Source organism: Monomorium pharaonis, chromosome 10 (assembly GCF_013373865.1).
Source record: "Monomorium pharaonis isolate MP-MQ-018 chromosome 10, ASM1337386v2, whole genome shotgun sequence".
Taxonomy (NCBI): Eukaryota; Metazoa; Arthropoda; class Insecta; order Hymenoptera; family Formicidae; genus Monomorium; species Monomorium pharaonis.
In genome coordinates, this window is record NC_050476.1 from 1,761,553 (window position 1) to 1,776,394 (window position 14,842).

General features: G+C 37.6%; 5 protein-coding genes across 10 annotated transcripts; 3 read left to right on the plus strand and 2 right to left on the minus strand.

Annotated features, from left to right (window-relative positions):
• Window positions 1-462: 462 nt before the first annotated feature.
• Window positions 463-2,635, plus strand: LOC105834616 (histone acetyltransferase type B catalytic subunit). 2 transcript variants are annotated; one of them, XM_028193740.2, is made up of 7 exons: window positions 463-650; window positions 728-965; window positions 1,093-1,352; window positions 1,440-1,596; window positions 1,688-1,902; window positions 1,967-2,118; window positions 2,199-2,635. In XM_028193740.2, the coding sequence occupies exons 2-7, from the start codon at window positions 814-816 to the stop codon at window positions 2,505-2,507; spliced, it is 1,245 nt and encodes a 414-aa protein (XP_028049541.1). In that variant the 5' UTR covers window positions 463-650; window positions 728-813; the 3' UTR covers window positions 2,508-2,635. The 2 variants fall into 2 exon arrangements, with proteins under 2 accessions (XP_028049541.1, XP_012532699.1); XM_012677245.3 differs by having other exon boundaries at window positions 463-965.
• Window positions 2,636-2,769: 134 nt separating this feature from the next.
• LOC105834617 (testis-specific serine/threonine-protein kinase 1) lies at window positions 2,770-5,042 on the plus strand. Of its 4 annotated transcripts, XM_012677246.2 has the most exons (5): window positions 2,770-3,082; window positions 3,166-3,469; window positions 3,818-4,368; window positions 4,695-4,790; window positions 4,856-5,042. In XM_012677246.2, the coding sequence occupies exons 1-5, from the start codon at window positions 2,987-2,989 to the stop codon at window positions 4,889-4,891; spliced, it is 1,083 nt and encodes a 360-aa protein (XP_012532700.1). In that variant the 5' UTR covers window positions 2,770-2,986; the 3' UTR covers window positions 4,892-5,042. The 4 variants fall into 4 exon arrangements, 3 of the variants coding, with proteins under 3 accessions (XP_012532700.1, XP_036148411.1, XP_036148412.1); XR_004964740.1 differs by having other exon boundaries at window positions 3,818-4,790; window positions 4,856-4,869; XM_036292518.1 differs by having other exon boundaries at window positions 4,695-5,042.
• Window positions 4,907-13,380, minus strand: LOC105834630. Its single transcript, XM_012677263.3, has 16 exons — window positions 13,191-13,380; window positions 12,975-13,109; window positions 10,941-11,089; window positions 9,904-10,857; window positions 9,171-9,585; window positions 8,589-9,046; window positions 8,371-8,516; window positions 8,041-8,300; window positions 7,732-7,980; window positions 7,472-7,654; window positions 7,231-7,391; window positions 6,915-7,167; window positions 6,586-6,829; window positions 6,149-6,519; window positions 5,775-6,077; window positions 4,907-5,695 (listed from the first exon to the last, which is right to left on the minus strand). The coding sequence occupies exons 1-16, from the start codon at window positions 13,342-13,344 to the stop codon at window positions 5,331-5,333; spliced, it is 4,800 nt and encodes a 1,599-aa protein (XP_012532717.1). The 5' UTR covers window positions 13,345-13,380; the 3' UTR covers window positions 4,907-5,330.
• Window positions 11,597-13,570, plus strand: LOC105834628 (RWD domain-containing protein 2A). The gene is made up of 3 exons (XM_012677260.3): window positions 11,597-11,935; window positions 12,139-12,594; window positions 12,667-13,570. The coding sequence occupies exons 1-3, from the start codon at window positions 11,738-11,740 to the stop codon at window positions 12,898-12,900; spliced, it is 888 nt and encodes a 295-aa protein (XP_012532714.1). The 5' UTR covers window positions 11,597-11,737; the 3' UTR covers window positions 12,901-13,570.
• LOC105834629 (anaphase-promoting complex subunit 10) lies at window positions 12,905-14,708 on the minus strand. 2 transcript variants are annotated; one of them, XM_012677262.3, is made up of 4 exons: window positions 14,505-14,708; window positions 14,135-14,387; window positions 13,748-14,044; window positions 12,905-13,444 (listed from the first exon to the last, which is right to left on the minus strand). In XM_012677262.3, exons 1-3 carry the CDS (start codon window positions 14,527-14,529, stop codon window positions 13,753-13,755), a joined length of 570 nt encoding a protein of 189 aa, XP_012532716.1. In that variant the 5' UTR covers window positions 14,530-14,708; the 3' UTR covers window positions 12,905-13,444; window positions 13,748-13,752. The 2 variants fall into 2 exon arrangements, with proteins under 2 accessions (XP_012532716.1, XP_036148415.1); XM_036292522.1 differs by lacking the exon at window positions 12,905-13,444 and having other exon boundaries at window positions 13,698-14,044; window positions 14,505-14,707.
• Between the last annotated feature and the right edge of the window lie 134 nt (window positions 14,709-14,842).

Consider the following 14,842-nt stretch of genomic DNA (forward strand, 5'->3'; position numbering starts at 1 on the left):
TAGCTCTATGCAACTAAGTAAAGTATAAAATGATTGTATTAAAAAATATGGACTTGCAGCGTCAACGTATTTCTGGTCAGTCTGGTCCGGTCAAATAATGCTTTAGTGAAGACTCGAACCCAACTTAGCAGAGATTCAAACTCAAGTTAGCGAAGATTCAAATCTAAGTAGGTTTAAATCTCTGCTAAGTTGAGTTCGATTCTTCGCTAAAGCGTTTTGTCCAGCAATCAGATAACGCTTTAGCGAAGACTCGAACCCAACTTAGCAGAGATTTAAACCTACTTAGGTTTGAGTCTTCGCTAACAATACGAATTTATTATTAAATAAAAATCGAACCTTGTCGAGACATAATAGGTATCTGAATAAAATATCAGTCTAACAGCAAATAAAAATAAAAATTTATGTTAAATTATAAATAATCACGAAAACTTGAGTAGTTACGCGCGAGCTTCCACAAGACTGTCGCCTGTCGGTCTTCAATAGTACTTCGTTGATGATTGTCCAGGCAATAGGAAGTAACCGCGAACGGTTCCGTTAAGAGATCACTTTGCGCTCGAAACCGCAGTTTTGGCGCCAAATCGTTTGCACGACGAAAGATCAATGTAAACACAGCTGTGATCGGTTAATTCGATTATACACACCGACGTCAAGTAGTTGTCCTTTTACATTGGAGACTCAACGTTGCCTCCTCGCGGCGGTCTAACCTACGTCAATCCCTATTTCCAAGGTCAGGTTCTCGCTGGAGTCAAAAGCAACCTTTCAGGGAATCTTCACGATCTGCATATCGTTTTCCCGTTGATCTCCTTCCTCAAGATGATGGAGGACTCTATGACGGCGCGCCTGAAGAAGCTGGTGGCGGACGGCAACGAAGCTCTGGAGCTTAGGTTAATCCGTAACCTCGACGACTTGCAGTCGGAGGAGGCTATCTTCAAGCCGGAGATGACTCACCAGGTGTTTGGTGATAGGTCCGTTACTGTCAATTTGTTGAAATTAATGCTTTAATCAATTAATATATACAAAAATATGTATTAGTTTGTTTTTTTTTTTACATTTTGTATTAATTATCATTCTTATTTTCTTCTCTCTTTACAGGGAGATGATATTTGGTTACCTGGATCTAAAAGTACAGCTGTACTACTTGGCAGGTTGCTTGGAAACTTATCTGGGAATGACTTATACAGAGAAAGTGAATGCAAAGCATGACGGAGTTGAACCCGATGAGGTGTTAACAAAGATTGCCCCATGGCTGGCTCCTGATGTTCACTATAGTTTGGCTACTTTCACCAAGGCGCTTGCCAAAGATGATACATTCACGCCACATGGAGAAATGATGCACTCTTTCTCAATTGATGGTACCTATTAATTTTTTTCCAATTTCTGTCTACACACGTGATAATTCTAAAACTGTAAGTATATAAGTTTTTTTTTTTTATATGTAGATGAAGGCACTGTGAGACAATTTGTAGTCTACAAGGCAGATATGAGTTACAAAGGATACAGGGAATATCATCAAAGGATTCAAACATTCCTTCTTTGGTACATAGATGCGGCTCTTTTTATTGATCTTGATGATGAGCAATGGCAATATTTTAATTTGTAAGTATGACTTGATATTACATTAACTGAATATTAGATAGTTATGTATAACATACATAATCTTCATTAAATAATTGCTATTTCAAAACAGATTCGAAAAATATACAACGCCCACAGGAAATACTCGATATGCGACGATTGGTTTTGCTACTGTGTATCGTTATTATGCTTATCCACAGCACATTCGACCGCGTATCGCTCAATTTTTAATTTTACCGCCATTTCGGAGGATAGGTCTTGGCAAGCATTTGCTGCAAGCGATTTATCGCGAATATATTGGCAGGCAAGAGGTTAAGGATATAACAGGTAAAAAGAATCAATCGAATATATTACATTTAATAACTGTATTTTAATGAATCTGTGTTTACAGTGGAAAGTCCGTCCGAAGTATTTCAACGATTGCGAAACTACGTAGATGCCTTAAACTGCAGCACATTGCCCAGTTTTTCACCGAATCGTTTACAGCATGGTTTCGACAATGAAATGATCGTTGAAGCTAGAAACAATTTTAAAATAAACAAGGTATTTACATTAACCATTTACTTCGTCTCGTTTCCGCCCTCTATTTTTTCTATTTTAATTTATAAATATTTTATCCACAGAAACAGGCCCGCATAGTGTACGAGATCTTACGATTGCAGGAAACGAATGTTGCGAACGCGGATGAATATCGGGCGTACAGAATAGATGTGAAGAAAAGACTGAATATTCCATTTAAGAGAAAACAGAACGAGGAGCTAAAAATAGAACGTGCTTTGAAGAATGCCGCAGATAAGAGCACGTACACAAATGGTACTGGTCTGCCGCCTGACGAGCAACGTAAGGAGATGCTGGAAAAGGAATATCGGTTCTTGGAAGAAGAATACAAGATGGTCATCAAGCGATTGGAATACGATTCCTCTGAGCTGTGAAATTGAATACGCATTGATTAATTAAGAAATTTTTATGCTGTGAAAACAAAATTAAAATTAATAATTTCTAACGTTTTATATTTGTGTACAGACACTTTTGTTCATTAAAATTTGTCTTGCTTTTCTATTTCTCATGATGTTCAGTTGTTTTCGATTGTTAGTTCGATAGACACAACCATGCTCGGCTCGTGATTATTTGGCACCCATGTTATCTTCCGTCGCGTCAAAATGGTTAAGTAACCGTCAGTATGCGGAATCTTCAAAATTTCTAGTACAAGATTTGCCATATCCTCGTCAGCGAAACAGCGCGGTATAAAGGTCTTCATAATTTACTTTATTGAATGGAGATTCTGCAACATTGTCAAGTTATCCGTATTCGCAATGGAATCCGTGTCTACGCGTCGAATAACGTGAGAACGGCTTACTATGAATTATGGTAACGCGACCGATAGAATGTCGTCTGTCGTCCCACAAATTTCATGTCGCACCTCAGCCAGACGCCATCCGAGGAGGCCACACTGTTAGCCCGAGGGTACAAGCTAGTGAAAAAGCTCGGCGAAGGTTGTTACGCAAAAGTTTGTACCCTCATTATCAAAATCTCCGTTTATCCTTTTAGAGATAATTTACGCAACACTAATTTTTTCTTATTCAACGATAGGTGTTTCTAGCCGAGTATAAACCGGAACGCGAGACGGAGAAAAACAGTGTCCTGGCTTGCAAAATAATCGACACGGCAAACGCGCCAAAGGACTTCGTTCGAAAATTTCTGCCGCGTGAGCTGGACATTCTAGTGAAACTAAATCATCCGCATGTCGTGCACGTTCACAGCATTTTCCAGAGACGTACCAAGTACTTTATATTTATGCGCTTCGCCGAAAATGGCGATCTTCTTGATTATATACTGAAGAATGGCGCGGTAGCGGAGAATCAGGCTCGCGTCTGGTTTCGACAGCTCACCTTGGGTATTGCGATATACTTTTTTTTTTTAAATTGTTAATTGAAAAGATCAATTATGAATGCATAGCTTGTAAACTTGTGATCGATAAATTAAGCTTGTGAAAACTCAAAGTCTTTAAGGGTCGATTGTTCCAACTTATTGGTAAATTTGCCTACCAGGTAAGCATGTGTCTATCGTCATTTCTTTTCTTAAATAAATAAAGGCGAACATATATTTATCTGATAGGTAAGTTTACCAAGAAGTTAGAACAACCAATCCTAAGATATTTTTTTAATGTCTCTTAAACGATATATGCTGTCTAAAATATTCATAGCATGGATGCTTTTTCTTAACGCGTGTTTATTTTCTTCAGGTCTTCAATATTTACATGAGATGGAAATAGCGCATCGCGACATAAAGTGCGAGAACGTTCTTATCACGTCAAACTACAACGTCAAACTGGCAGACTTCGGTTTTGCTCGTTATATGGTCGACAGCCGTGGCAAGCGCGTTCTGAGTGACACGTATTGCGGCTCGCTGTCGTACGTGGCTCCAGAGATCCTTCGCGGTTACCCATACAATCCAAAGATATCCGACATATGGTCGTTGGGTGTGATCCTCTATATATTATTAAACAAAGCTATGCCATTCGACGAGGACAACATAAAGCGCCTGTACGAGCTGCAGGTGGCACGCAAATGGAAATTCCGCAGCAAAGTAACAGGCAGTCTGACCGATCATGTGAAGAAGCTCGTGAGCAGTCTGCTCGAGCCAGACGTGTCTAGGCGTTGGCGTTTGGATCAGATCGTGCGGGGCGAATGGATCGCCATGGATCCGCGTCTCGTAGTGCTCACGCCCGCGGAACAGATCGCGCTCAACAACGCGATCGAGGAGCGTAAGAGACATGAGGCGAAGAGGGACCCGGTACGGGCAGACAGCCCAATCACACAATCGTTACTCCTAAACATTCTTTACAAGTCCAAGTCCCTCTTAGCGTCGTTTCCGTCGTACATCGTGCTGATGATGCGTAGAACGCTACTGGTCATTCACTTGGCGTACACGCTCATTTTGTCGCACATCCGACGATTGCGAGACTAACTAAAATAATTTTGCGAAACTTAATTTACCGTGTCTCGTCGAGTAAACGTGTCAATATTTTCTTACGTTTTGTAGAGCAAAATCTATAATTAAAGAGAGCACGCATAATATGCGCAAGTAATATCGCGAAATTACGAATAATCGATTTTCAGAGACGACACAAAGTTGAGGAGACAAAAAAGATCGATGATGAGTACAAAATCAACCTAGAAAAGGAAAATGTAATGGTCCTCAAAGACGTCGCAAAAGTACGTGTCCTTATAATTAATTACAAAGATAATGTTAAACGGCAACTTTCTTATCTTTTTCTCAGGGGACAGTTTCCACAATTATGAAAGCCGAGGTGTGACTTAAAATCTAATCCTTCCTGATTTAACGTAATATATTTATATCTTTATGCAAACATTTGTCATAATAAACTAGAAATAGTTTGATACATTACATACACTTAATATATTTTTTGTACAATTAATACAAATAATTAATATAAATCTAGAAAATTTTTTCATCGGTTCTTCTCTTTTTTTTTTTAATTTCAAATTACTGCAAGTAAGGACGATAAATATAGGAAATATACAAAAATAACAATTTATAAATATATATGTGTGTGTGTGTGTGTGTGTGTGTGTGTGTGTGTGTGTGTGTGTGTGTGTGTGTGTGTGTGTGTGTGTGTGTGTGTGTGTGTGTGTGTGTGTGTGTGTGTGTGGATGGGTGTGTGTGTGTGTGTGTGTGTGTAATTTGTTTTCCGAATTCAAATACACTCTCCGAGAAAATTGTTAAAAAATATCTCACGTATAATAACCTACATATCGTGCTTTCAATACAGTCGTGCTGTTTTCGGTTGTCATTGTAACGTAATAATCGGCACCGACAGCGAAGGTATCTATTTGCCCTTCTAAAGTCATTTTAAAAATGTGCTCGGGACGGAAGAGTCCTCCAAAATTCCACATACCATCGGATCGTATCAGCAAATATTGACCATTCGGCGTCTTACTGATTACAAACGAATCCGAGCCTGGCAAAACAAACTGGGTGAACTCGTTCCACACATGGTAACGCAATATCAAGGTTTCCTCGGATAATCGCAAAAAGATCCACAATGACTGATTAATCGGTTCAATAGACACTTCAAGTATGTCAGGTACGTATAATCCTGTCAAATGTTATTTTGTAACGTTACGATCTTCACAATTAAAATGCAACTACATAAGTAAGATTTCTTTGAGACTTACCTGCCACTTGATGAACTAATTGCTCCGTATCGATTAGTGAATAAATTGAGACGAGATCTGTTGATACTAATACTACAAACACAGTATCATCCAGCAGTATTATTTTCTTCATTATAAAGCTGGTATTTTTACCAACGATAAAGTCCGTATCGTTACAAAATGAGGAAACATTTCCTGACTCGCACAGACAAGTACTGTTGAGATTCATGTACTCTACATCTTCAGAAGTGTCAGAAGCGATTTGTAACACAAATTTATCGTCTTTGCTCACCACTTCAAATTTGCTCACATAAACAGCGCGATCTGCATAAAAAACGATTAATATTTTAACGAATCATTATTGATGAATTGGACGATTTAAATGTGTAGCTTACTTTGCAGTGCAGTTGTTATGCTTTCCGTCGATGCTACGATTTCTGTCATTTTGTTCAACATAATATCTATTTTATTTTCACCAGTAATATTTGCTAAGTCTACCTTTTCGTAGAGCTTATCGATTGTGATATTTCCGAAAATTTCAAAATCGTTTCTGAAATCCATTTTACTTTCTATCGTCTGCACCGCTTTACGTTTTTTCACTTGCTTGTTTATTAATTCCGTCAGATTTACATCATTCACAGTACCATCGATAATAAGAGCTGGCGCGTTAATATGGCCTCGTATTCTCTTGATACCAAACAACGTTTGATTTCCAGATTTCAATAACGCGTCATTAACATTGCGATCCATAATCGTACCTTTGACGCTATGGAAAAAACAAAGCTCTTAACAACATTAATAAGAAAATTGCTATGGCAGAAATATCAATTACCTCAAATTGTTCAAAGTGATGTTGTTAAAGCTTTTTCGACCTTTAATTGTAATCGGCTTGTGACATTTTTGAGTTACAGCAAGTTTAGCAAAGTCCGAAAAGTTTATATTCAATGTCGAGAGATTTTTAGTTGTCAAACCAAATATCGTTGTCTTCCCAGTGACAATGTTTTGTTTTGCATCACGCCTAACGATATCCGTGTTTAAGTCGATGCCATTAAATTTACCATCCCAAGTCATATTATCTAAGTTAAATAAAAGAATTAACTTATGTTCTTTTAAGATTCAAAAAAAATAATATTGTCCTCTATATTAAAAAAACTGCCTTACTTATATATAATTCTTCAAAATGCCATGCAGCATCTATAGTTTGCGCCGTGTCTCTCATTAAGGAATTAGTCAACAAATTGTTCAAATTCAAGTCCGAAGACTGAATAGTTGAATTAAAATTCGGTGCAATGATATTGGGCACCACAACATTCGTAAACTCCGCACGTACCTCGATATGCTGATCTTCCGTTTTGCTCAAAAATTTGTCCTTTTCTTCCCTCCACATTTCTATATTCAACGTATTATTAGCATTCTGAAATAATAATTAAATTTTTAAGCAACATTAGCTTTTCCTTCGTTTCATTGATATCCTTACCATTATGTCGATGCTATTCTCTAGCATTATGTTTTTAAAATTCATATTGCTACCAGATAAAACTATTTCCTCATTTGCCATCCATAAGTCCTTAGATAATTGCTTCAGATTCACATCTTTTATATTTTGTACCACTGGCTCTTTTAAAAATTTAGCTGATCCTAAAATAGAAATATTAATCAATTTTTAAAAAATCTTTTCTTCATAAAATGTGACTATACAAATTAATTTTATTGTGTACCTTCTATTATAAATGTTGATGGCGCATCACTCGCGACATAACCGAAGGTCTGAGGCACATATATCGCATCTGCAGTTAAAGTTGTAGCAATCAATTTTGAACCCAAATTAAGAGGTGTATCTAAATGCGAAAATTTTAATGTCGAGCTGGAAGTGTGTACGTTGTCCGACGTGAAACCACGAGCTACAAAAAAATTTTTTTAAATAAGTTACACATTGAATTCTCACTCATTTCAAATTAATGTGAAAATATAAGCTTACCAAATGTCACGTGTTCTAAAGATATGGGATCATCTACTTTTAGTACATTTTCCATAAAAGACTGTATATTTACATTATTGATTTTTTCAATATTGCTATCCCCTTTTATAATTACGTTCTTTACTCTCCTAGGTAAAGAGAGATTAAAGCGAACTGGCGTCACGAGATTATTTACAACGAGTTTTGCAACATTTACTGGTCCTCTGATATGATTTGGGCCTATCCACTTGTTCATTTCATTTTTTAAATCTGCATAACATATATAATAAGAATAGTGCAAAAACTTGAATCAATTTCAATTAATTTTACCTGTTAGATTTATTCCCTTGATTTTCGACGTTGTTAAATTCTTCACGAAAACCGGACCTGTAAATCGCTTCGTTGAAAAGTCAACGCCATGCAAAGCCGAACCGAAAATTGACGCCGAATTGGAGACAATTGTATTCAAGTTACGAGCTCCAAGGATGTGTGAAACGTTTAAATTTTTTACAATTATGTCGCCCATATCTATGGAAGAGGTTTTAATTTCCGGGGTTATAACTTCCGCGGCACATATGGGAATTGTCAATCTGTAAGTATCATTTTTTAGAGGATCTAGAAACATTGTATACACTCTATAAAGCAATGAGATGTACGTACTTTGGAGTGGGAAGATTTTCATAGGTAACGCTTGATAAAGTGACATTATTATTCGTGTATTTTGTACCAGAAATAACGATAGTTTCAGCAGAATTCTTCGTTACCCAATTCTGTGGTAAGTCCGACAGAGTTACGTTGGTCCATTCCTGGAAAATAAAAATATTACATAAATTCAAAAGTCGTCATATCTATACTGACCTAAATTTTAAATTAATTACCGTTTTGTCGCTGGATAATATCAAACGCACTGGCACGTTAGAATCCAGCGGTACGCTGTTCTCCAAAATCTCTTTCATCGATAGCCCAGAACTTTGACTAGATCTGATGATATTTTCAGCCTTGATAAAGTTTCTGAATGTTACATTTCGTAGAAAACGATCGCCAAATAATGTCAACGGTGTGAGAATCTCTTTCAAAGGCTTTATTTTTTCGCCTATCTTGCCTGTTATTCTTCCTGTTATCTCGACTGGCCCTGTAAGTCTCACTTTCGCAGCGGTTATCGAACCATCCATCACAGTGGCCGGGCCATTTAATGGCAAAAGGAAGTTGCCTTCAGTTAGATGTAAATCTTTTACTTCCGCCTCTTCCATATACACTGTTTGCTTAGTGCTTCTCGTTACAATGTCTAACGGAATCGAGACATTCGTCGCATGTAAGTTAGTGAAGACATGTTCACCTAAAAAATATAATACAATATATATCAAATTATATAATTCAATATCTAATTATTCAATACAATTTAAATAGAATACAAGATGCATCACACATAATGAAGGAGCTAGTACAGTACATTAAATCACCTGAAATTACTTGGTCTCCCGAAACTTTCAAAGTTCTCTCTTGCAAGTCTCGCATCAGTATCCCGTTAATGGTTTCTTTGACAAATATATCATCTATTTTAAAATTAGGAAGGGGGCATTTCCAGTTATTTATTGTCTTTACTTTTAATTTTTCTTTGAACTCTAAGACTTCATCGGGTTCCGAATTCACGTAATTAACTGTAGGTTTAATTCCACCGTCCGTAATTACATGATGAATGTGACAATTCGTTTTGCACTTAACTGTCATCTTCTTGCCGTGCAAGATCGTGTGTTTAGACCTATCGGTGTTTTCTGTTCTTTGTGCTAAGAGACTTTTTGTCAAGTTTAATTTAGCGATCATACTCTTGTACTGCTCCGTCAAGCGAACCAATTCCTTTGCGTTATAACCGTTTATCTGATAACATTCACATTCAAATTTTCATTATTCAATTTAATATAAAAATCTATTTTTTATTTAACAAAATAATGTTGTACTCCGGGTGTACTTTCACCTAAGTGCTAATGAAAATTTAGTACATTGTTTTTGTTACTAAATTTTAATAATCTAGAATAACATTTAATAATTTTTTTACTTGAAAATAATGTTAGTTTAGTTATTAAATTCTAACACCTTGTATCTATAAAGTAAACATAAAAAGAATTCTTAATTATGTTAATATTAACATAAGGTAAATATAAGTAACATTCCAGGAGAGACTGAGAGACATCTTACGTTTTGCACACGGAGGTGACCGATGCGTGCATTCGAAATCACGGCTTTCTTTAAATCAGGAAGCGAGATTTTTCGAGAAGCTTTTTGCTTGGTATTGGAACACCAAGCTGCTGTCTCGTCCAGTATGGATTTCCACGTTTTCATCAAGTGAAGAAGATTCCAAGTGGCTTTCCAAAATTTCCATTCTCTAGCCTGATTCTGCGTCACCAGCATGTCCTCGCCGAACGACCGAATAGAATGAATCTGTCGAACGTTCGTTAATTTTTGGGGCAATCCCTGAAACCTCCATCCGTTATACTGATAAATTTCCACAGTGTTCTGCTCCAACGAGAGCAGGATGATGGTGTTGCCCGTCGTCAACGAGCGGACGTGCCTCGCTGGGGCGACTCTTTGAAACGGCACGAAGCGGCCGTACATTTCCTTGTACAGGATCGTGGACTCGTTACCAGCCAGAACTAGGAAGCGCTCCTCGAAGTGACCTTCCTTGAACTGAAATGAAGTGACGTCGTCGGCGCGACGTAACTTCTGCATCTCTACGAATCTGTTGGAACGCACGGAAAATCGGAGTATCCTCGTATACGTTCCCACAACGACGATGTGCATGAGGCTCTTACACTGGAAGGGAAAGAGCTTTCTCGCGCCGAAATTCAACGTGTCGATCTTGTCGAAGTTCTCTCCGAGCCAGACGTATATAGATATTCTCGTCTCCGAGGCAATCCCCAAATACATCTGATTTATTCCGAACCACATGTTCATGTGTATCATCCCAGGAATTTCGAACTCCTGTTTGAACTGTAGCTCGTATCTTCCACTTTCGTCTTTATCAAGGCGCAGAATGATGACTCCATCGGTGTCCTTCTGCACAACTATAAGTGTGCTAACGCTATAATTGTTGACAATTATCCGTTTTCCATTGGGTTGCGGATATGTGCCGACAAGATGAGCTTTGTCATTCTAAAAAAAATATATATATTTAGGTGTTTTTTTTTTCTATTGTTTTGGTATGAAATAAATAGATGTAAGTGATCACGACGTACAACCAATTGATAAAGTAGGATATCTGAGTCATTAACGGCAGCTGCGAACCAAAGCAATTGGTATTCATCCTGTATGGAGAAAAAGGCCGTATCCCGGAAGTCTGGCAGATCGAGGAATGTCTCTTCAAAATCTTGTAGCACATACACGCCTGTGAATAAAATCGAAATTCGAAACTGCAATCAAACTAATTCGTAAAATATTTTTATTATTACTTTTTTTAAATATTATAATATTATATTTTTATTATTATTTTTTTATCATTGTTCATTAACATATTCATGAAATATTTTTTAGTATTGAATATGCATTTGTAATGTAAGTTCTAAAAATGATATTCTATGTAAACATTTTCACATTCAAAAACTTGCACAATCTCATAAAAATTTTATTCAGTTTTGATATTGTTGAGTATTTTGATACTCTATTATTTTAAACCTTTTTCTTAAAATAACTCATGATAATAAATTAAAAAATGAATTGAAGCAATAAACGATTATAAACAAAGTCTCAAAACGAATGAATAAGAAGGATAACGAGGCGTGGAGATAAAAAAGAATACGCGAGACAACGTGCTCCGATTTCGAAAGCACGCGGTCGCGCAGTAAAACTTCCTACACGATACAAATGTCAATATCAGCTGATCTCTTGATAACCTCAACGTTTCAACGACACACGACAACAGTATTTCGCATTATCGTCTCGATTCAGCCGACCCAACCGTCGTCGAAAATCAAGCGGAACGAAACGCTGATCGACTCATCGTCATCCTGTCGCATGTGTCGTCGTTCGAGGAATCATGTTTGCTCCGCAGGAGGTGACGGAGAATCTGACGGCGCAGGTGAACGAATTGCAGGCACTGCAGTCCGTTTATCCGACCGAGCTAACTGTAGCGGACCATGGGGTTTTGGCTGACATCAACGAGTACATCGAACACCCGGACGATCGAAATCCACCCCGATGGCTGGAGTACGCCGTCGCGATCCCGTTGAATGGTGTAATTTAACATTTGTAACATAACGTTGCCACGCGGTATATGACTACGACTGTTCATTGTTATTGAATAATGAGAATAATATATTTTTTTATTCATGTATTACCTCTGTTTAACGCTATATAATCTCATTTCAATATTTCAAAATTTAATATTTCAAAAATGATTTCTTTAAACAAGAATGTTCTCTTTTTCCTGTGCACCAGGAGAGTATCGAGTTGTTGGTAAACTTGCCGACTAATTACCCGAAGGAGCAACCCGAAGTGTACGCGAGAAGTTCCTGCTTAGACAGAACGCAACAGTGTCTGCTGAACAAGGAGCTCTCAATCGTCGTCAAGGCCCAAGAAGCGGGCGAACCTTGCATCTACACACTGATATCATGGTTGCAGGACAACGTAGAGACTTATCTTGAGGCTTCGAAAGTGTGTGACCAAGCGATTTCGCGGGGCGACGCGAATAAAAGCGACACCGCGGGGAATCGAACCACAGTGGTTTTCTCCAGATATTGGATCTACAGTCATCACATATACAGCAAGTTTAAACGACGGGACGTGGCTAATCTGGCGAAGGAGAACTCTATCACAGGATTTTGCTTAGCTGGCAAACCGGGAATAATTTGCATGGAGGGAACTCTGGAAGATTGTGACTATTGCTGGCAAAAAGTAATGTCAATAATGATCTTCTTATATTTTAATAATGTAATGAGAATATTTCATGATATAATTATTTTGCAGATTCGAACTATGAACTGGCACAGGATATTAATAAAATTATTGGAGAAAGAGGAAGACTGCAACAATGTGAATGATATGCGTAAGTTCACGGACTTTCAGGAAGTCTCCTTTCCCACTACCGAGCGTCACAACGACATGGGCCAACTTCTCAAATATCTTACTAACCACGATTGCCAGCACGCGTTCAAGGAGCTCTTTGGATTAGAAGGAAAAACCAGCAAACTTTCAGATTGATATAATTATACAAAAATTGATTTAATTTCACAAGCTTTTTACTCAAATATACATAGAAGAAATTATTTTCCTACCTTTATGGGGTTCATTCTGAAGACCCCTCTTTCGACGCTTGCTTTCCTGAAGAATTGTTTCAGTCGTATCATTCATATACTTAACAATTTCGTTGTTAATATTATTCAAAGTCTCACTATTTAATACATCGTACACTAAAATGTCAAATATGTTTCATTGAATAGAGGTAATTTTGTAGTTTTTGTATTTGAGTGATAAAGCAATTGATATTTTACCATCACTGAGATTTTTGAAGTATTCTGTTGTACGATCGAGTATCGCGTACAAATTTTCCGTCGAGTGAGAAAGGTAACGTCCACACTGTGTTACACATATTAATGTGAAAATCAGGAAGAGTTCTCGTAACATATTTACATGAAGTAGGTTCATGAGCTACTGATCATGACTGATTCACGATGCGAGTTTGAATGTCCAATAATATCGTGTTTACAATTTTTTCTGCACAGTTTCTACCTTTCCAAATTCCAGTCTGTAACAGTCAGGTGTACATAAACGCCAATATAAACTGTGTACATATTATACAAGGAGTCTCAAAATTTCTCATTTGCAGATTCCTCGATATTATATTAATTTATTCCTAATAAATAGATAAAACGAATTCAGCAAAATATAATTGTATAAAAATGAAGGAGTTTATGAATATGCTAAATTGAGTGTATAGTAATAAAATTTATTTTATATTTATAGTGTATAGTAATAAATTTTATATATATATATATATATTTTTTTTTTTTAAATATGTCTTTAAATATGTTCAGAGAATTTTATTTACAAGTCTTATCTAATAGTGGCGTAGCGTAAAAATTCATTGGTGAGAAATTGCCCTGGGAGGTAAGGCGCTGGTGGACCAAGGATATCTTGTGCAGGGCTATGGATCTTGATTTGCCTCATGTGAGTGTCCCTGCCATTTTGATGATTGCTGATAACTGCTATCTGAATCATGAACGTCCTAATTGGTCGATCATTAATGTTTTTGATAGGAATCACTATCCATCCGCTCGGCTCATTCAAGTCCATCACCTCTACCTCCTGCAAATCGTTAAAGTTGGTCCCGGCTCTGATACTTATCCTGGAAAATAAATCAGAACGCCTGCGTGTTAATAGCCGATCAGTGACGATCGCTAATATCATCTCCATAGACAGTAAAAAGTATCTTTACCTATTGGGAGTGTAGCTCTCGTCCAGCTTGTAATCCGTGTAGATGCATATGTCGCGAATGGTCGTCTTTCTCTTGAACTGTATGTTGACCAAGTGTGGCAGCTGCCCGTCCGATTGCCAGTAGGTTTCTGTGATGTCGTCGCGAAGCTGGTCCACGCCGAATCCCGGCTTACAGCTGGATAAGCTCCAGATCGCGTAGTTCCCGACCTCCCGTACTCGTCCGGTCAGCTGCTCCTGCACAGGATCTATCTCCCCTGAGAAAATTGAACATCCTTTTGTTTAAGACATCCCGAATTTATCATTTGAAAAATTGATTAGATCAATCGCACTTGCGAATTGAAAAAATGTCAAAGAAATTACAGTGCACTCACCGTTATTGTTAGTCTTGTTGCTCATGGTTAGGTTAGGCCTATTCGATCTATTGTTCTAGCGCAGCGGCCTTTCAATTAACGTCTCTGTAACACTTGCCGCAAGTTATGTAAGATAATATTAGGCCGAGTAATCTCCCGATACATCACAACACTCGTTTTTAACTTTCAGCAAATGTTCCGACGTTTACTCATGCATTTCAAAAACCAGGCTCGCCCTCGACTCGCCGTCGAGGTATCGATGTTTCTCGACGCTCTTCACTTTTCGAATCACTTTGAAATTGAAACTCGATTCGATTTCGAATCTGCGATTATACATGTGCCTGGGATTAATTAGAATT

Coding starts and splice junctions, on each gene's coding strand:
- LOC105834616 (XM_012677245.3), top strand. CDS start 814: ATGATGGAGGACTCTATGACGGCGCGCCTGAAGAAGCTGGTGGCGGAC. Junction 966..1,092: donor CACCAGGTGTTTGGTGATAG/GTCCGTTACTGT, acceptor CTCTCTTTACAG/GGAGATGATATTTGGTTACC. Junction 2,119..2,198: donor ACAATTTTAAAATAAACAAG/GTATTTACATTA, acceptor TTTTATCCACAG/AAACAGGCCCGCATAGTGTA.
- LOC105834630 (XM_012677263.3), bottom strand. CDS start 13,344: ATGAACCTACTTCATGTAAATATGTTACGAGAACTCTTCCTGATTTTC. Junction 13,110..13,190: donor CTTCAAAAATCTCAGTGATG/GTAAAATATCAA, acceptor TTGACATTTTAG/TGTACGATGTATTAAATAGT. Junction 9,586..9,903: donor GTCACCTCCGTGTGCAAAAC/GTAAGATGTCTC, acceptor GAATGTTATCAG/ATAAACGGTTATAACGCAAA.
- LOC105834629 (XM_012677262.3), bottom strand. CDS start 14,529: ATGAGCAACAAGACTAACAATAACG. Junction 14,388..14,504: donor CAACAAGACTAACAATAACG/GTGAGTGCACTG, acceptor CAATTTTCTCAG/GGGAGATAGATCCTGTGCAG. Junction 14,045..14,134: donor GAGAGCTACACTCCCAATAG/GTAAAGATACTT, acceptor TTTATTTTCCAG/GATAAGTATCAGAGCCGGGA.
- LOC105834628 (XM_012677260.3), top strand. CDS start 11,738: ATGTTTGCTCCGCAGGAGGTGACGGAGAATCTGACGGCGCAGGTGAAC. Junction 11,936..12,138: donor TCGCGATCCCGTTGAATGGT/GTAATTTAACAT, acceptor CCTGTGCACCAG/GAGAGTATCGAGTTGTTGGT. Junction 12,595..12,666: donor GTGACTATTGCTGGCAAAAA/GTAATGTCAATA, acceptor ATTATTTTGCAG/ATTCGAACTATGAACTGGCA.
- LOC105834617 (XM_036292518.1), top strand. CDS start 2,987: ATGTCGCACCTCAGCCAGACGCCATCCGAGGAGGCCACACTGTTAGCC. Junction 3,470..3,817: donor GTTTCGACAGCTCACCTTGG/GTATTGCGATAT, acceptor TATTTTCTTCAG/GTCTTCAATATTTACATGAG. Junction 4,369..4,694: donor ATGAGGCGAAGAGGGACCCG/GTACGGGCAGAC, acceptor ATCGATTTTCAG/AGACGACACAAAGTTGAGGA.